The sequence below is a fragment of the Prionailurus viverrinus genome, chromosome E1 (assembly GCF_022837055.1).
Source record: "Prionailurus viverrinus isolate Anna chromosome E1, UM_Priviv_1.0, whole genome shotgun sequence".
NCBI lineage: Eukaryota > Metazoa > Chordata > Mammalia > Carnivora > Felidae > Prionailurus > Prionailurus viverrinus.
Window position 1 is genome coordinate 52,377,093 of NC_062574.1, and position 20,359 is coordinate 52,397,451.

General features: G+C 54.5%; 1 protein-coding gene across 9 annotated transcripts in view; it reads right to left on the minus strand.

Moving 5' to 3' along the window:
* The window catches only part of CCDC57 (coiled-coil domain containing 57), a 105,383-nt gene that overhangs the window by 38,628 nt on the left and 46,396 nt on the right, over positions 1-20,359 (minus strand). For all 9 annotated transcript variants that reach the window (XR_007146852.1, XR_007146851.1, XM_047832729.1 and 6 more), the window contains exons 14-16: positions 13,755-13,858; positions 11,068-11,238; positions 6,923-7,109 (exon numbers count right to left, since the gene is read on the minus strand). Coding sequence is in view for 7 of the 9 variants with exons in the window: in XM_047832729.1 (XP_047688685.1) it covers positions 6,923-7,109; positions 11,068-11,238; positions 13,755-13,858 (462 nt within the window). In the remaining 2 variants the exon portion in view is untranslated. The remainder of the gene's footprint in view (positions 1-6,922; positions 7,110-11,067; positions 11,239-13,754; positions 13,859-20,359) is intronic.

A 20,359-nucleotide genomic window follows, 5' to 3' on the forward strand; every position in this document is an offset into this window, starting at 1 on the left:
CAGCACAGAGCCCAAAGCGGGGCTCAAACTCACGAACCATGAGATCATGACCTGAGCTGAAACCAAGAGTCGGACGCTCAACCTACTGAGCCCCCGGGCGCCCCAGTCTTCTTTTTTTTGTTCAAAAGCAAATCACAGGCCCAGACCAGGGCTTTATGCCTGACCTAGCTGCAACCGCCCCCAGAAATGCAGCTTTAACCGGTTGTCAGGAGCCCTGTAGTCAGTGGAGTCTGCCGCTGGGTCCTCTCCAACCCCAAAGGACCCCGGCCCTTACAGGTAGGGAAGGTGATCTGGCTGCAAACAATCCTTTTCTTTCGCTAATGTACCTCTTGCCCCCACTGTCCTTCCTATAAGAACCTTCCACTCTGTGGAGCCCCTCTGAGCTCCCTCTCCTTGCTGCATGGGACGCTGCCTGAGTCCTGAATCGCTCAACAAAGGCAATTAGATCTACAAATTCACCCGCTTGAATTTTGTTTCTTAACACCCTCCTGCAACACGGTTCTTTACTTGCACCGGTGCCCTGAGAATCGGTGCTCCGTTTTACCGGGACTTGACTGGAAACACGGGCGGTGCGGGCCAGATTTGAGCATGATGCTCACTTAGTTGTCAGGACCAGTCACCAGAAGTTACTCCGGTTGACTTAAGGAGCCGAGGCACACAGCTGGCGAAGAGCTGGGAAGGTCACCTCCAGCAGGCCATGGAGCCTCAGGGTAGTTCTGAAACCTTGGGATAAAAGGAATTTGCTCAAAATCATTTAGCAGATGAAACCAGTGCGTTACTGGCTTCCTGGCCTCATCAGGACAACAAACGAGAAGCTTGTAAAAAGTCCAATCTGGACTCCTGATGGAAACTTCTAGCAAAGTGAACTCAGGAAAGCCGGCTCGGTGTATTAACATTCTTGCTACACCTATGGACGTGATCCAGCCAAGTGCCAAGCAGCCTTGCTTACGATCACGAATCATCCTTGTTTGAGCTTATGTTTTATCCGAAGCAGAAAAACGGTAAGAAAACATATGCTCTGGAGTGGAAACCACTCTGAGGGCAGCAAGGCCTCGGCCCCCACGGCCCGCCTCCTGCCCCACAGACCTGCAAGTTGAGGCGTGCTTGCACTTTACGAGGTCAACCCACAGTTTCCCTGACAGCCCCTCCCCTTAGAAAAACCAGATCCGGGGACGCCTGGGGGGCTCAGTCGGTCGGGCGTCCGACTTCGGCTCGGGTCATGATCTCACAGTCCGTGGGTTCGAGCCCCGCATCGGGCTCTGTGCTGACGGCTCGGAGCCTGGAGCCTGCTTCACATTCTGTGTCTCCCTCTCTCTCTGCACCCCCGCCCCCTGCTCTCGCTGTCTCTCTCCCTCTCTCAAAAATAAACACACATTAAAAGGAGAAGAAGAAGAAAAAGAAGAAGAACCAGATCCAGCTCCACTTGCAATTCAGGGTCCTTACTCTGCAACTCACGACTGGCCCTTTCCTTGGAGCTGGCTGTCACTGCTGAATGACAAGAAAGCCCCAAATCTGTATCTTTTTTCATAGGTGTCCAAGAGCCATATTTTGCCTCCTTCTGGAAACGACCCTTCCAAACACCTGATTAAAAACATCATTTTTTCTGCCCCCGACGGCACTGAACATCAGAAAGGACACTGCACAACCTGACCGGCAGGACCTGTGACTGTCTGGATATTTCACGCCGAGTGACGCAGCGGGAAAATGCAAGACTTTAACACAAGAATCGTGGTTCTTGGCAACTACACATATATTTAGAAAGAACGTTAATAAGTTGGTATGATAAGGCTGCTAAAGGAACAGGTTCAAAAGTAAAATTCAACACGTTTGAAAATGACAAAAAAATCCTGAAACTCTCCTAAACAACTTGAGTGAAACAGAAAACCTGAGTCCATAATGGCAGAGTATCTGGACATTAATCAAAGTGATGACACTATCCCTCAAAACCTTGACACTCAGATGGAAGATTCACACCTTAAAAAATGCAATCACTGAACAAGAATAAAGTAAATGTTAAAGAAATCAGGAAAAGAATAATCAAACAAACCCAAAGAAAGGAATGAATAAACGTGAAATGTAAACTTGCAAGGACACAGGAATCTGGGGCGCCTGGGTGGGGCCCTGTGTCTCCCTCTCTCTCTGTCCCTAACCCACTTGCATTCTGTCTCTGTCTTTCTCAAAAATAAATAAACATTAAAAAAAATTAAAAAAAAAAAAAGACACAGGAATCCATCCACTGGCGGGAGGGAGGGAGGGAGGGAGGGAGGGAGGGAGGGAGGGAGGGGGAGGGGGAGGGGAAGAGGGAGAGATAGAGGAAGAGGGGGAAGGGAGAGAGAAAGAGGGAGGGAGAGGGACACAGAGAGAGAGATGAAGGGAGAGAGGGAGGGGGAAGAGAGGGAGAGAGATGGAGAGGGAAAGAGACAACATGGGCGAGAGACTGAGGGAGAAAGCAGGAGGGAAGGAGGGGGGCGGGGGGAGAGGAGAGAGATTCCCAGCAGGTCTAATGAGATCTCCAGAAGAGATTAGAAAGAAGGGAAGAACGTTTAAAGAAACAATGGCTAAAAATTTCAAAGAATGGGAAAAACCAACAAACCACAAGTCTTAAGATTAAAAAAAACAATCCCATTCCTGAGCAGGTTAAAGTAACACCAGCCCACTCCCGCTCAGACCCAGGCTGGCGTCACAGGAGAAGAGCGGCCAGAGGGAACAGGGACACCCCCCCCCCCCAACCCCCCAAGGAAGGGGCTTCACCGGTCAAGGGCCAACTTCTTCAAAGACAGAGAAACACCCGCTTTGAAAAGGTTATAAGAAAATGCCGACATGGAATTTTCTCCAGCCAAGCCATCATTCTAGACCCTGGTTCAAAACAAAACGTGGGCCGCCAGAGAGAGGCTCCAGGAAGGTGTGGCCGCAGGCGTCAAGGAGCCCTTGGCAGGCGGGTGCAAAACAACAGATGGCCTTCTGCTTACAACAGGCTTTTATTTTTTTATTTTTATTTTTTAAAAAAAAATTTTTTTTCAACGTTTATTTATTTTTGGGACAGAGAGAGACAGAGCATGAACAGGCGAGGGGCAGAGAGAGAGGGAGACACAGAATCGGAAACAGGCTCCAGGCTCTGAGCCATCAGCCCAGAGCCCGACGTGGGGCTCGAACTCACGGACCGCGAGATCGTGACCTGGCTGAAGTCGGACGCTTAGCCGACCGCGCCACCCAGGCGCCCCACAACAGGCTTTTAAATGTGCATGTAATTATGAAAAAGAAAGGTGAGGAACTATTTACTCACGTGTTCCTGCTAAACAGTGTGGGGTCAGCAGGCCAACGAAAGCCTCATTTGTCCCTTTTTAAACTTTTTTCAAATGTTTTTATTTATTTTTGAGAATCCCAAGCAGGCTCCAGGCTCTGAGCTGTCAGCACAGAGCCCAACGCGGACTCGAACCCACGAACCGTGAGATCACGACCCGAACCGAAGTCTGGACGCTTAACTGACTGAGCCACCCAGGCGCCCCAAATGTTTATTTTTGAGAGAGGGAGAAAGACAGCACATGTGCAAATGGGAGAGGGGCAAAGAGCGAGGAGACACAGAATCCACAGCAGGCTCCAGGCTCCGAGCTGCCGGCACAGAGCCCGGCGTGGGGCTCGAACTCAACGGACTGTGAAATCACGACCTGAGCTGGAGTCCAGATGCTTAACCCGCGGAGCCCCCCAGGCGCCCCTGTCCTTTTTTTTTTTTTTCTTTTTTAGCAAATCACTTCTGGATGAACAACAAGTTCAGCAGGAAAACGACATGATGAGGCATCGCGCACTGGCAGCACACACGCACTGGAAATCCGAGTTAAACGACCACGCGTTTTCCCTGAGTGCACAGGCCCAGACAGCTCCGAATGAGCACGGCGTCTTGCGAGGCTGCGGTCGGACAAGCGCTTTCATTCACTGTTGGGAACGCACAAGACCCGCTTTGGCTGGAGGTGGGCTCGGCCGTCCGGGCCCCACGCGTCCTGAGAGGGCCGGTCCAGAGCTCGTGTGGCACGCGCTCCAGCGTGGGGCCGTGTGGGGGCTTGCACACTCACACCGTGATGGACGGACAGGCACCCGGCACCGCCTCCGGGCCGCGGGTTTGCTCAGGTCAGTAATCTGTGCTTTCCTGTAGGAATTAACACCTCCCTGCCCACACTTACATCTTTGCAATGAGCAAACAGCCTTTTTATAATCAGAACACACAAAAACTCAGGGGAAAAGGTCAGGTACGAGAGGCTCCAGGCTGCGTGACTCCAAGTGCCAGGCACCCTGGGAAAAGGCAGAGCTGTGGGGACAGGACAAGGACCCAGGGCTGCCGGGGTGGGGGAGGGACGAGCAGGCGAAACGTCCCCGCACGAGGCTTCCGACAGCACCGTGGCGGGTGCGTGGGCAGGCTGTGCGCGAGGGGCGGGCACGCGGGCAAGCTCTGGACCTTCCTGGCAGTTTTGCTGCGATCCTGCAACTGCCCCCAAAGCAAAGTCTTTACAACAACACTGGATGTGAAGATTCTTGCAGATGACCCCTCGAGGAGCCCCGGGCTGCGGAGACAGGGACGGGGACGGGGACAGGGACGGGCAGGCAGCTGAGGGAGGACACACCCCGGGGCGGGTGCAGGCGGGGCCGGGGGGGGGGGGTGGTCTTCAGAGGCGCCCGGAAAAGCACCTGGAAACCACGGGAGACAGAGGATGCCACCTCGGCTGGGCTGTCTCACGTTATTCACGCTGTTAAACGATGACAAGATATTTTCGTCACAGTTGGTTTACACGCCACCTGTATTTACGCACCAGATAAGTCATCTCTGCAAAATAAATGCAGACAGACCAGTCTCGCCTAAAGCCTTTGCCATGAGGTCCAAGCACGCCTGTGGGAGAGCAGAAACCCCACCACCGGCATGGTGTGGGGGAAGATGGCCTTCCCAGAAGGAAGCAAACTGAGAGCGTTTGGTACAGCTGCAGATTGCAAACAATACAGAAGTATTCAGAGAAAAGTCCCCAGATCTCATTCGGTAGCTTCCTCCCCAAGCCGCGGAGAAACGGACACGCTTCTTCGCAGCCCTCCGTCTATGTGCGTGCAGTCACACGCACGCGCACACACCGTCTCCCGTGTGCCCGCCTGCTGACACAGACACGCTCTCCGGCGGTGGCTTCTGTCCGCAAACGGCTCGTCCAGGCGGCATCTGCCCAAGAGGGGCCAGTTGGCCCGGTGGTGCACAGACGACACCGGGCCCACGATGAGAATAAGCGTTAGGAGCTTTGGGGGTGACCTGGCACCGCCACCTTTTTATTGTATTTGCCAAAGCATCACCCGCAGAGGACTGGAGTCGAACGGTGGAAAAGCCAGCTCTCCGCCCCACCTGGTTCGAGTTGCGGGTGGAGGCAGCACCCTGTGGGGGTGACTGCAGGGAGCCCAGCAGCGCCCCAAGCTCTGGACTCCGGGGTCTGCCCTGTTCCCACTTTCTCACCACAGCGAAAGCGCTGCCGAGAATATCCTGCACGTACATCCTTTTCCCCCGTGAAGTATCTTTTAATTAGATTTTTAAGAGAAGGATTGCCGATTCAAAGGGCAGAATCGTAGAAAGAGACAGACGCGGTCACGTCGTCCAAAAGGCTTCAACGACGAAGACCCCCACCGACACGCACGTGCCCCCTGCTCCTCACTGCCAAGTGACACTGCTCAATCTGAGGTTCAGACTCAATGCTGACCTCAGTGGCTTCCTCAGACTCCTGAGGCCACGTGTCACCCGCACCCTCATCAGCTACGTGCACTTCTCCTGGGACTGGCCATCTGGGCCCTTGCGTGTGATCTGTAGACACCTGTTTTAGGTATCGATCCTTTCCGCCCGTCAGACACGTCGAAAACATCTCCCTTTGTCTGTGTTCGCTGCGTCTTTTCCTTAGAGACGTTTAAATGTACCGTCACAGCGGTTGATCTTTGCCTTCCCCCGCCTATGGGGTAGTTTACTTTTTAGCCTTGTTTAGGGAAGCCTTTCTCCGTGCTTACAGATGAGCATAGGTAATATGTGCACAGACGATGGGGAGAGGGCAGTGTGGACTGAATATCGCACCACTGCTCACATGAAGGCCTCAGAAAACGAGGACAGCCACAGGTCCAGGAGACAGCAGAGTGCTATGGGCCACCAGGTACCACTCTATGGTGGCGCTTTATAGGCTGGCAGCTAAATCCGGGCCATGCCGGCCGTCTTCCCTCGCCTGGAACGGCGTGCCGTTAGTGTATCATTGGCTCGGAGCATATGATTTCCTTACTGGTTTGCTCAGAGACCTTACCCTGTACGCTGTGGCTTGTGAAATGCCACTACTATAAATGAAGTCCTGCAGTGAACCCACATCTAATAAATTCTCGCCAAAGCGGTATCAGTCTGAGTCTCGCCGGCTGCAAGCGAAGCCCCGGGGTTCTGTGAGCTCACAGAACTCACAGTGGCTGCCGGGGCCCGTGCCGCAGGCTGGAACAAGGGCACGTCTCTTTCCAGCCCGGTTTCAGCACTGCCTGTCGGTCTCGGAACCCAGCACCCTCTCAGACACCTGTAGGCAGCTGGGCCCGGGTCGCAGTGCAGACACAGCGGCCGTCACTCGGAGAAGCCCAGCACAGCCGGCCCAGGAACACGGTGGCCCAGAAAGGCCGCCCGCTTTGCAGTATTTTTCTCACAAGTGCTGCCACAGGAACCGGTTCGTGGAAACCCCGTGGCAGCGTGAAGCTCTGCTCTGTGCCCGTGACCCCTGACCCCAGCTTCACTCCACAAGGGAGGCTTCTGTTCTCCCGCCTGAGAAGCCAGGCCAGGCCCTCCCCCGGCCCGTTCTCGCCGCAGGGCGGCAAAGCTTCCCCACTTCCAGGCGGCAGGCCAGGAGAGAGCAGGTCTGTGAGGCCCCCGACCCGCCAACCCCACGCTCACCTGGGCCGCGGCCCAGCTCTGCTCGGAGCCTGTTTCCTGTCTCCAGGAGCTGCTCCTTCTCCAGGCGGAGGCGGACGATTTCTCGGGCCGCCTCCTTCAGTTTCCTCTGGAGTCGGGGCACAGACGACACCTGCGGGGGCTGTGGCTTCTGGTCATTGGTCCCCATGGGTCCTTGGTCTGCAGGGACCTGTGAACAAAGCCACAGGCAGAGAGCTTGTAAGCCCAGCCCTCCAGGTGGGAGAGGGGCAGGCTGGCCGCCCCAGAGCCCGCACCCCTGGGGAACATCCTTGCAGGATGAGACAGAGGAAGGGCCAGTGAGTCTTGACAATGAAATGGGGACCCCACATGCAGGAGGCCACCTCTTCCATGAGTGGGGTGAACGAAGACCACAGACTGTGGAGACCAGGCCTGCTTCTGGCCTCTTGCGACCCCCACCGAGCCTGTACCTTTCCAGCAAGGACAATGAGGAGCCAGCTGGCACCGACACTCGGCCTCCGGGACTCACGAGGGCTGCGTATGCACCAGGGTGACAGGCTGGGTGCACAGGTCATGGGCACCGGGGTCACCTGGAGTGGAGGAGCCGGCAGAGGCCTCCCTCCGCTCTCTTCCTTACTATCTGGACCCTGCGCTGTGAGGTCCCTGTGCTGGGTCACCACATGGCCCCGATGCACGCATGCAGTCCACTCAGAGGGGTGTTCGGAACGAGGCGGGGAGTAGAGAACGAGAGAGAGGAAGAGGAGAACGTGTGTGCGGGCTGCCTCTGAGCCAGACAGAGGCCCAGGAGGAACTGGTGTCCATGGCCCCTAGGGAGGCAGGTGGCCTACTTAGGCACGGCTGCTCCCTACACCCATGAAAAGCTGCACTGTGCCCCTGTCCTGGCCACACACGCCGGAGCCAGAGCGGGAAGCAGCCCGGAGTCCCTGGAACAGACCAGCACGCTCTGTCCTGGCCTCGTTTCCTGGTGTGCCTCTCCAGGGCTGGCGGGCATCTGTGCCCTCCAGTGGCCACTGTTCCTCAGGCAGCCCGGAAGCCTCTGGAGTGTGCCAGGCTAGTTCGGCAGGAAGAGAGGTCGGGGCGGGGAGACGGCCCGAGGCACTGAGGCCCCAGCACCCAAATCCACGCCCACTCCCCAGTGGCGGGACCTGGGCCTGCTCTCAGCCTCGCCGACCTTCTCCCGAGGGCCCAGGACACGAGTGGGGCCCTCGGGTCTCTGGAGGAGCTGGGATAGACCCGGAGGAAGGGAGGACAGGGCGTGCCCTCCCCAGGAGCGTGGTGTTGGGAGTCACCTGAGCCACTTTACGTGAGGAAAGAGCAGCCCTGAAAAGACACTTGCTCAGAGGCCTCAGGGAAAACCGACTTTCGTGAGCAGGCCTGCAGCCGGCAAGGCGGCCCCCTGCAAGAGCCCGGAGTCGAGCCCTCACCGGGGGGCCTGTGTCCAGGTTCTGGGGGGCCACACTTGCAAGTGGCCCAGCTCTAGCCCCCGTGGCTGCGCAGTGGGCTCTGCAGCCCTGTCCCCCAGCCGGGGGCCGTCCTGGGTTCCGTTTCTGACCCAACTGCTCTGATCTCTTTCTATGCTCTGCCCACGCCCACGACGTGACGCCTGTGACCACACATTCCGGGACTCGCGAGCGACTGCGGGCTGGGGCCCAGGCGGGCCCCTCACGCCAGCCCCGTGGGTGTGCTCCCAGCATCCTGGCCAGGGAGGCGTCCCAGTGGGGACTCTGTTCCAAGGGCAGCGGCCGCCGGGCTCCACAGAGAAGCCCTTCGGGAGGCTGTCAGAGCAAGCCCCGACCTGGGTGTGCAGAGGGGCGCTGGCCAGGGCGGCTGGCTCCCGCGGGTTCTCCTGAGGGTTGCCAAGGCTGCAGGCAGAGCCGGCGGGGAGGACCGACAGCCAACACTGCCCCCCAGTGGACCCAGAGCGTCCCTCCCATTGTGCTCGGGGCTGGAGGGTCGTTAGGACTGGGAGGAAGGTTGGCAGGGAGACCCCTGGGCCTCGGTCAATCCCCCCTGGGCCGGGGGTCACCGGAGACAGGACAGCTGCAGGGATGTGCAGGTGCCGGGCGGGCAGTGGTCTCTGCTGCCCTTGGGGAGGGTGACTGAGCTCTGCACGGTCCCTTGTCCTGGGCCGGGGGGTGTGGGACCTGCCTCCACCCGGGAGAACGTGAGACTCGCGTGGGAGCTACTAGGCCAGTGCCCTGGTGGCACCGGCCCCCTCGCCTTACGGGTTGCTCCCTGATCCGCAGACAGTTAAGTTGGCAACATCAGGCTCCCTGACACCTGGATGCTCCAGTCCGTGCCTCCCCAAAACGGACGTTCTCTTCAAACCACGGTTTCGAACAACCGACGTTTACCCCGGACGCAACATTATGACCTGATACACAGGCCACGCACAAACGTCACCAACCGTCCAGTCATGTCCCACCCAGCTGGTTTCTCCCGCCCTGGGCACAGAGCCCCACGTGACAGCTGTCTCCCGGGTCCCTGCAGGCTCCTGACAGGCCGGTTTTAATGCGTCGCTCGTGGCTGCAGTCTGCGGCCAGGCTGTGACCCCCGGGCACGGCCGGCTCGGAAGCCCGGGACGCCCGTCTGTCCCCGCGTCCGCGATGGGAGCACACCCCTCGGAAGCAGCGTCTGCAGGCCGCTCCCCTGGAAAGCTGCCCTCTCCCTCTGTAACCGAGGCGTCACAGGTGCTGCGTCGCAGCCTCGCTCTCCTTTCTGCTTCAGGACGGCTGCCCGGTGCACCGGCCCCTCCGCATCTGGGGGACCAGCCTCCCGCCTCCGCCCTCTCCTTGACCCCACGCTGCAAGTCCTGCTTCTTCTGTGGCCAGCGCCTGAGGCCCTGGGGTGCCTGCGTCCTTCTGTCCCATCGCCCTGTTTCCGGGTCTCCGTGGTGGAGCCCACCACTTATCCTGCTTCCTCTCAGAGCGAGACACTCGGAAACAGGATCTCGGCACTGGGGGCGTTCAAGGCTCCGGGCCGCCAAGATGCTGGCGCTCCCGGGAACGGCCCTCGTCTGGGCACCGGGACCGGCCCTAGGTTTCCTGTGCCTCGATTTCTCCCCAAGGTCACACGTGCTTCAGCCCCAGCCTGCCTGCCACAGAATTAAACATCTGGATCTTAAATGCTGCTGATTTGTAGGATCTCTTCCCCCTAAGCAAGCGGGATCCGCGAAGCAGGTGAGGGGTATTACGGGAACCCCCACGCAGCCGACCTCGGGGCCGCGCACGGGCAGCATCTGAGATGAACGGTGGACACGGGGTGAGGGGGGCCCGTGGCCGGGATGGCAGGAGGGCTGGCCCTCCGGGTGGTGTTTCTGTGTCCCGCCTCCCCTCTGGGCCGTTTCTCACACAGCTGTCCGCCCCGAGGCGCGTCCAGGCGCTTCCACGCCAGCAGGGAGTGGACCCACCTTCCCTCCAGTCCTCCGGTGACGGACGTGGTCCCGGAGCCGAGTCCCACTCGTGCCCGTCAGTGCCGCCCCTGGGACCGAGCTTGGGACACATGAGGACTGTTGCCCTATACCACCGCGCCCGGAGCTCTGGGCGCGCTCTGGTACCACGGTACAGTCGTGACCGCGGGCCACCATATAACACAGGTAACCGCGGGAACCCCGGGTCCCCCCAGGTAACGGACAGTAAGGAATGCACGCTCTCAACAGCATTTCCAACAGCCTTCGGTGAGAAGGAAAGTGGCCGGTCTGTCAGATCTGCGGGGACGGCGGCCGCAGGGCTCTCTCACGGCTCGGAACGTTGCCTCAAACATGGAGCCAGATGGGCACTGGCTGCGGAGGGCCTGACGGGGACCATGACGGGAACCCCAGTGACACCCACACGGGACCCACTGTCACGTGTGTAGGGGCCGTGGCCTCAAGCGCTCTGGGAGATAAATCCTCACCAGGAAAACCCCCAATTTGCATTTCATTTCAGGGCTTCCCAAAGCCCTAGCAAGAGTCAAGGACTCCCTTTTAGGGGAAACAGAAGAGCCCTCTTCACACGTGCGGGTTTCCTACGCTGGCCTTAAGTGGAGGGTCCCAGGGCCCGGAGGCCTGAGGTGGGGCCGCACCCCTCCGGCACCGTGTCTGCCGAGGACCAGGCCCGACTGCGAGAGCGGCCAGTTGGAAGAGGGGGACAGTGGGGCGGGGTACCCACCTGCCTCGCAAGGGCCACCTGGTCCAAGGCGCGTAACCGCCAGTGGCTCCCGATATGCTCCTCGAGCTCAGCCACCTGCTTCTGCAGCTCCAAAGCCTCCAGGTGCACTTGGCCCACCTCGTGGGGCAGCTTGTGCTGGACGGTGTCCGCGCCCAGGGGTTTCTGCAGCACCTGGGGGGCCGTTTCAGGGGCAACGTTAGGAGGGGTGCCGGCTCCAGAGGGCAAGAGGGCAGGGAAGCAGGAGAAGGGCAGAGGCGCACAGCAGAAACTATGCGAAGGTCAGAAAGGAACACGTTTGTCAGTCTCTCCTCTCTGGCTTAACGCAGTGGCCACGCAGGCCTGTGCCCCACCCGTCCCCTGCAGGGTGGCCTCGGGCACCTGTGGCGGAGCCTGCATTAGACTCCAAGGCTGGGTGGGGAGCATCCAGGCCGGGAACTGCCCGGGCGGAGGCAGAGGCCTCAAACCCTCTTCCTGAGCCTAGTACAGATGGAAACAAACACCTGCAGGCAATCCGGGGCCTGGGAGGGGGCAGTGGGGGGTGGGAGGGGTGAAGCCAAGGCTGTCGAGAGGAGGTGACTGACAACTGGGGAGCAGACAGAAGGCAGGAGTGCACGGAAGGTGAAGAAGGGGAGTGCCAGGCGTGCGCGGCAGCTTCGGTCGCCACAGGGCAGCCGTGAGGTCCCCAAAGTGGGTCTCTGGCCAGAGCTCCGGGCCCAGCCCCTCACTTTGGCAGCTTCTCTGGACAACATCTGTCCTCCTGCTGATACAAGGAAGGAAAAAGGAACCAACGGACAGAATGGCACCTCTCTACACTCTGACTTTCCCACTTTATTCTCAGGAAGATAAAAAATATTGTGTTCCTCTTCCAGGAACTCCTACAGTGAAGTCCTGGTGAGTATCTTATTCTTTGAATTTGTCACATACGCATCAAAAAAGGTGACCGTTGGATAGCCGCTGTTAATTAAAATAGAAACAAAAACCACTTTGAAGTGGACATTTTTCCTCACAACAATCGTATGCTCTCTGACTATCAAAAGAAAATTGAAGCTTTAAATGCTTATTTCCTGTTTGCAAAGCGTGTGCACGCCTGCGTGTGAAACTGCAGCAGTGGGCAGAACGGGAGGCAGCAAGTACAGAGCGTCCCGAGCCCCCTCCCCTCGCGTGCGTGCGGGGGTCCGTCTGAATATACAAGGTGGCGTGATTCCCGTATTTACGGACTCCAAGGACCGTGTGAAATTCCCTCTTTCTGTTGCCTCACGAAGAACATACCCACACAGAAGGCGACAGGGCGGCCCGACACCAAAAGCATAAGCAGGAAGAAAACGCAGACAAAACCAGGAATCGTAAAAACTGAAAACCTGCGCTTCAGAGGACACTGTCAAGAAAGTGAAAAGACAAGCCTGAAAATGGGAGGAAAAATTTACGAACTGGACATGTGATAAGGCACTAGTGTCCAACGTACACGAAGGACTCTTCGAACCCAGCGATAAAAAAGACAGTCCAATCACAAATGGGCAAAGGATTTGAAGAGACATTTCTCCAAAGAATGCACACAGATGGCCCATAACTCCATGAAAAGATGCTCCGCATCATTAGCCATCAGGAAAAATGCAAATCAAAACCACTGTGAGGTACCATTTCGCCCCACTGGATCGGCTAGAGTCGAAAAGACAGAAAATAGGTGGTGGGAACCAGGACGTGGGCCGCCGGAGTCCTCACACGCAGCCAGAGGGACACCAAACGGTGTAGCCACTCGTGAAAACAGCCCGGTGGTTCTTCAGAGTCACCATCGACCCAGCAATCCCACTCCTACACACGTACCCCAGAGAATTGAAAGCAGGGGCTTGAACAGATGCTCGGACACCGTGTTCACAGCAGCGTTCTCCACAAGTGCCAAGCGTGGGAGCAGCCAAGTGTCCATCGGAGGACGGACGGTGTGGGAAACACAGCGGTTTATCACCCCGTCCCCAGAAGGCGTGAGCACTGGTTTACGCTACTGCCCGTGGGTGAGCCGCGAAGACATGAGGCCGAGGGAAACGAGCCAGTCACGCGAGGGCAGATTCCGCAGACCCCGCTCACGGGAGAGTCGTCCAGCTCCCGGAGGCAGGGCAGACGTCCCCGGGGGAAGGGATGTGGGGTCAGTGTTCGATGGGGACGGTTTCTGTTTGGATGACGAAAAAGTTCTGGGAACGGACAGTGGTGATGCTTATACACGTTGTGAATGTAGTTAACGTCACTGAACGTACGCTTGAAAATTGTACACTTTATGTATATTTCACCACAATAAAAAAAAAAAACTCTAAAAAAAGAGAAATTATGAATTTGTAGCAATAAAGCACGGCTGTGACCCTGGCAACACGTGTGACAGGGCAGAACTTGCGTCCCAGGAAACAGTGGGCGCCGGCCAGCCTGACTGAAAGGGCTGGGCCTCCGAGGCGTCTCGCGCCACATCAGGGCACCCCCACGCGCTCTGGGGTGTCCCGAGGGGGCACCAGTCCTGCGTGGGCCCCACCGTGGGCGCTGCGCCTCTGGACTTTCCTCTCAGTGACCGGGCCTTACTGTGTGCACCTTGCTGGGGACATGTTACCTCACAATAACCCCTTCCTGGGAGGGAAACTGAGGCACAGAGAGGCCAAGAGGTCCAGCCAAAGACCTGCCCAGCCCAAGTGTCAAAGGGGAGGCCATACCTTCTGCCTGAGCCGGGCCACCAGGAAGTTCAGGAGATATGTCCTGTTTCTGAGCCTCCCGAGCGCTAGATCCATGGGTGTGCCATCGGCCGGCATGGCTCCTCCTGCAGAAAGAGGGATTCTGTCAGGTTCAGGTCTCCTTCCCTTGGGGAAGGTTCCGGTCAACTGCCCTCTTTGGGGAGTAGACGTCTGTGCTGTCCAGGGCTGGGGACGCTTACTGTCACCGTGTGTCCACCTGTAAGTGAAGATTCCCTAGGACTGAGTGGAAGGCACGTGGTCCCAACATAAACTGAGAGGCGCTGGCGACAGATGACGTATAACCCTAGTATCGAGAAAGCAAGAATCTTTGCAGGAAAACAGTGGAAGCTTACCACCTAATGTCTGCAGAGGCCAGTCTTTACCAGCCTCCTAGTCATCTGGGAATTAGAAAAAATGTTCCTACAACCCAGAGGTCAAAGAAAGAATCAGTAGAGGTAAGAAATTATTTTGGCCTGAGTTATCATTAATACAACGCTTACCAAAACTTAATGAAGGGATTGAAAACTGTCCTTTTAAAAATGTTTATGGCCAGGGGCGCCCGGGTGGCTCGGTCAGTTGTGCGTCCGACTTCGGCTCAGGTCGTGATCTCACAGTCCGTGAGTTTGAGCCCCGCGTCGGGCTCTGTGCTGACAACTCAGAGCCTGGAGCCTGTTTCGGATTCTGTGTCTCCCTCTCTCTCTGCCCCTCACCCGTTCATGCTCTGTCTCTCTCTGTCCCAAAAATAAATAAACGTTGAAAAAAAAATTTTTTTAAAAAGAGAGAGAGAGAGATCACTGTATTGGGTTCCTTATTAAAAGATGAGTTTTCACATGTTTGAAATTGGGGTAAAGTATTTCATCCTTAAGGCACTTTACAAAAAGATTAATTTCTACTTTATGGGAAAACAAGAGCATAACCCAGAAGTGAATGGCAAGGTCTGCCTTCTGAACAGGTGGCTCTGACTTGGAGCTGGTCTCCACCACACACAGGTGCACAATGCTGAGCCCGTGCACGAACTTGTACACTTCTCACCTGTCTGGCGAGCTGCACACAAAAGTACATCTACTGAACCTGCAGGAGAGTATTCTGGAAATCCTATACTGAATGGCCACTAAGCACATGAAATGATCCTCAACATCATTTGCCACCAAGAGAAATGCAAGTTAAAGCCACAATAAAATACCACCATACACCCACTAGAAAACCTACAATGAGAAAGAGAAAATGCCAACTTTGACGAAGCCGTGAAGTCACCTGCATGCCACTTTACACGGTGTCGGTGGGTGTAAACTATACCAAGTGTCTTCCAAAGTGGCTGCACCCACGAAAGTGAACATATGCACATCCTGTGAGCCAGCAGAGCCACGGAGCCAAGCACATCCAACAGAAATGTGTGTGCTCATCAAAACACAGCTACGGAAATCTCAAATGTTCATTTAAAATAAGTCTTCAGGGGCACCTGGGTGGCTCAGTCGGTTAAGCGTCTGACTTCGGCTCAGGTCATGATCTCACAGTTCGTGGATTCGAGCCCCGCGTCGGGCTCTGTGCTGACAGCTCAGAGCCTGGAGCCTGTTTCAGATTCTGTGTCTCCCTCTCTCTCTGTCCCTCCCCTGCTCATGCTCTGTCTCTGTCTCAAAAATAGATAAAAACATTTAAAACAAATTTAAGAAAATATTTATGGCCATAGTAGCTTTTTTTAGAAAAGAAGGGTGAAAAGTCAATGAGCTGAACAGCCATTTCAAAAACAAGAAGGCCAACTAAATAAAGTGGAAGAAAGGAAAGAATAAAGGTAATACTACATACTGAGAAAACAGAAAATAAATGTGTAATGGAGCTGGCTCCTTGAAAAGGCTTTTTAAAAAGATAAGTTCCCGGGGCGCCTGGGTGGCTCAGTGGGTTGAGCGGCCGACTTCGGCTCAGGTCATGATATCGCGGTCCGTGAGTTCGAGCCCCGCGTCGGGCTCTGGGCTGATGGCTCAGAGCCTGGAGCCTGTTTCGGATTCTGTGTCTCCCTCTCTCTCTGACCCTCCCCTGTTCATGCTCTGTCTCTCTCTGTCTCAAAAATAAATAAACGTTAAAAAAACAATTTTTTTTAAAGATAAATTCCTGGTAAGACTAAGGAAGAAAAAAAAAGTCAACAGAAACAACGCAATCGATGAAAACACAGTTATTACTTTAGATCCTACAGGCTTTTAAAACTTTTAGGACAATACTACAGGCAATTTTATGCCAAATTTTCAAAAACTTAGATGAACCGGATAATTTTCTAATAAAATATCAAAAAGTGACATGCCAAAAAGAAAATCTGGATCATCTTTTAACTGTGAAAAAAACTGAATTCACACTTTAAAACCTTCCCACAAGGAAAATCCTAAACCAGGGGGTTCAGAGTTGAAATCTATTAATGGTTCAGGAAAAACTGACGTCAGTCTGACACAAACTTTTTCAGAAAGCAGAGAAATAGGGAACATCTTCCAATATATTTGAGGCCAGAATAACTGTGATCCCCAAATTTGACAATGAGCATCCTAAGAGAGAGTACAAACCAGCCTCACTCATGAACATAAACGTATTAATTCTCAAAACAACATTAGTACAGGGATGTATCACATGTTGGGTCCATTGCAGAACTTTAAGTCTATTTAACACTCAAAACCCAGCGCAAGCCTGCTGTTTGGACAAGACCATGAGCGTGTGCCCTGTCCCTCTCCTTCCTGGAAGCTGAAAGCCCAAAGCGACTCTGAGGGTGCCCAGCAGGCAGGGGTGGGCCCCGGGGCCAGGGGCGGGGGAGGGCAAGGAGCAGGGGGGCGAGGGGGGGGGGCTCAGGGGACACTCTGCCGCGGGTTCCTGATCTTCCTTCCTGTGTTTCCGGGCTTTGGTGCCAGAGCAGCCACAAGCCAGAAGCACCAGGAGCCCAGACGAGGGAGACTCCGCTGGTGCGGCCCATACAGACAAGGGCCCAGCCTGCACCACGCGGCCTGCACCCCTCCTGGGAAGAGCATGTGGGGAGGATTGCAGAGAGGGGGAGCGAGAGAAAGGAATTCCTTCAGTCTGCCCACAGAGTCCCTGAGGGGCCCGCGTGGAAACCAGGCAGCATCCGGACAGCCAAAGCTTTCAGAGCTGAGCTCTGTGGGGCCAGGGAAACCGCCCAGGACTTAACTGGGCTCGGGCGGCACCCGTGCAGGCACGGCACAACAGCAGGGCAAAGACTCTGGAGAGTGAGTGGTCCTTCAGAGCCAGCCCAAGAGAGTGGGCCGGGATACAGACGTGCCCTGTGCCCCAGAGCGGTGGGGGGCCTGCTAACACAGAAGTGGAGTAAAACCAGCATGGTAAGGGTCGGAGGGCCCGAGCACTAGAGTCTGAAGTCACTCATCACGCCGGTAACCAGGAAGATCTCGACACAATGAGAAAAGACAACGCTGAGGGGGACACAGACGTCGGGATCGTGGGGTCACGGACCAAGCAGGCCGGCTGAGGAACCGTGCGAGCTGACTCACTGTTAAAACGGTGGAAAAAGAAAAGTTTTAGAGGAATAAAAGGTACAAAGAAAACAAAATGGAAATCTTGAACCGAAATCGAAATAAAAGTCCCCCCAGTGGGCTCAGAGCAGCGCTGAGAGCACACGGGCCTGGCGAGCATGGGGACAGACGCAGGGATCACCTGCCTGAACAGCAGAGAAAACGCACTGGAAAAAGGAACAGAGCCACAGGGACCCTCGGGAAAGGAACAGGAAAAGCTAGCATTTTTGACAGCGGAGTCCCTATGGGAAAAAAAGAGCATCGAGCCGAAAAAACGCTTGAAGAAATGATGGTTGAAAACATCCCAAATTTGGCAACAGACAATCACCTTAGATTCAACGCCAAACAGGATAAGCCAAAGAAGCGTGTGCCCAGACACATCATCGCCAGACTTCGGGCACGAATGACAGACTCTTGAAAGCTGGTGGACAGAACAGGTGTGTGGCTTGTGGGAGACAAAGGTTTGGGCAGTAGAAGTCTTCTCAGCAGGAAGTGGCACGATTATCTTAAGGGTTGAGAGCTGAGAACCGTCAGCTCCTACTTTCATACCAGAGAATGAATTCTGCAGGGACACAGGTGAAAAAGGAAAACCAGAGAGCTTGTTATCAGCACATCTGCCGTAAGAGCTGATGACAGGGAGGCTGGAACCTCGGGACTCAGGGACACACACAAAGGGCAAACGCCCAGGTGAACGTCACAGACTCAACCTTGTTTGTTTGTTTTTTTTTAATATATGAAATTTATTGTCAAATAACCTTGGTGTTTTTTTTTTTTTTTTTTTACTGTTTATTTTGAAAGAGAGAGAGCATGCAAGCAAGGGAGGGCAGAGAGAAAGGGGGACACAGAATCTGAAGCAGGCTCTAGGCTCTGAGCTGTCAGCACAGAGGCCAATGCGGGGCTCAAACTCACGAACCGTGAGATCATGACCTGAGCTGAAGTCGAACACTTAACCGACAGCCACCCAGGTGCCCCAATACTTATTTAGTTTTGAGAGAGGGGGGGAGAGAGGGGGAGAGAGAGAGACAGTGTGAGAGCAGAGGAGAGGGGCAGAGAGAGGGAGACACAGAATCAGACACAGGCTCCAGGCCCTGAGCTGTCAGCACAGAGCCCAATGGGGGGCTTGAACCCACAAACCATGAGATCATGATCTGAGCCGAAGTCAGATGCTTAACCAACAGCCACCCAGGCACCCCTCCTCTTGAGTTTTTTAAAATTATGTTTGACAATTTGGGACACCTGGGTGGCTTAGTCGGTTGAGTGTCCAACTTTAGCTCAGGTCATGATCTCACGGCTGGTGGGTTCAAGCCCCACGTCGGGCTCTGTGCTGACAGCTTGGAGCCTGGAGCCTGCTTCAGATTCTGTATCCCTCTCTCTCTCTGCCCCTCCTTGGTTTGCATTCTGTAGCTCTTTCTCTCTCTCTCTCAAAAATAAACATTAAAAAATAATAATAAATAAATAAATAAATAAATAAATAAATAAATAAAATTATGTTTGACAATTAAAAGCAAGAATGCTAATCCTGACTGAAGCAGTTCCCCACATAGGAGAGGTGACGTTTACGACAGCAACGCGGGGACGGGGCCTGACGGCAGGAAGATGGTGCTGACGGGAGCTGGCTGCGAGAGGTCACATGGCCGTGCTGTGATCCCTGGGGCCCAGACAGATACACTCAGAAACAACACATACATTAAAATGGAACACAAACAACGTTCGGATGACCCACAGGCACAGGAAAGAAGACACCTGGGCCAGAAAGCGGGCAGGAAGCAGCTGCTTAGATCAACACGACAATAACTGTTAAGTGTGGATGATATAAATCCTATCAGTTAAAAATATTAGCAAATGAGAAAAAAAATTAGCAAAATGGGGCTGTCTGGGTGGTTCAGTCAGTTGAGCGTCTGACTCTAGATTTCAGCTCAAGTCACGACCTCACGGCTCGTGAGATCGAGCCCCGCATCAGGCTCTGTGCTGACAGCATGAAGTGTGCTTGGGATTCTCTCTCTCTGCCTCTTCCCTGCATGTATGCACTCTCTCAAAATAAACATTAAAAAAATGAAAACCGTAACTGAAAAAAAAATTTTTGTAATTAGCAAAATGGATTTTTAAAAAAAATTTTTTTTTCAACATTTATTTATTTTTGGGACAGAGAGAGACAGAGCATGAATGGGGGAGGGGCAGAGAGAGAGGGAGACACAGAATCGGAAACAGGCTCCAGGCTCTGAGCCATCAGCCCAGAGCCCGATGCGGGGGTCGAACTCACGGACCGCGAGATCGTGACCTGGCTGAAGTCGGACGCTTAACCGACTGCACCACCCAGGCGCCCCACAAAATGGATTTTAAAAATTGACCTGCCTATATGCTGCTACAAGAAATTCATTTCAAATGTGATGCTGTAGCAAGATTCTCACACAGAGAGTCTGACACCCAGGCTTTTCTTTCCGGGAAGCAACTTTATTTGTGCTAGCACCGTTCAGTTGGGTTTGTACCCGAAGAAATGAGCCCCTGAATGCCACGTGGCATAGTTTTTACATATTTTCTACTTCTTTGTCTCCCATATATGGTAACATGCAAACATGCACTCTGATTAAGTGGTCTCATGTTACAAGGTCATGAGGGATGTTGTCATGTACACACATAGCCAGGTTACCTTGAGGTATTTTATTTTTCCTTAGGAAGGGGACTTTACCACAATATAAGGAGTTAAAAGTTAAAGGATTATAAAGATACACCAAGCAGACTCTAATCAAAAGGAAGCTGGGGTGATGTGATTAACACTAGACAGAGCAGGCTTTAGAGCACTGCACCCCTAACAGGTAAAGAGGATCATTACGTGATGCTATCAGGGCTGGTCCCCTCTTACAAACACAGAAACTCTAAACGTGTATGCAACCAACAACAAAGCTCCAAAACACAGTAAGCAAAAACTGGCAGAAACATGATAAAAAACAACCATGTATTACAGCAGGAATAGAAAGGAACTTCCTTAATCTGGCCCTGTGCTCCAAAAAACCTTTAGCGGCTTTAAAGTCAAATGTTGAAATTTTTCTCTGGAGTCAGGAAGAAAGTCAG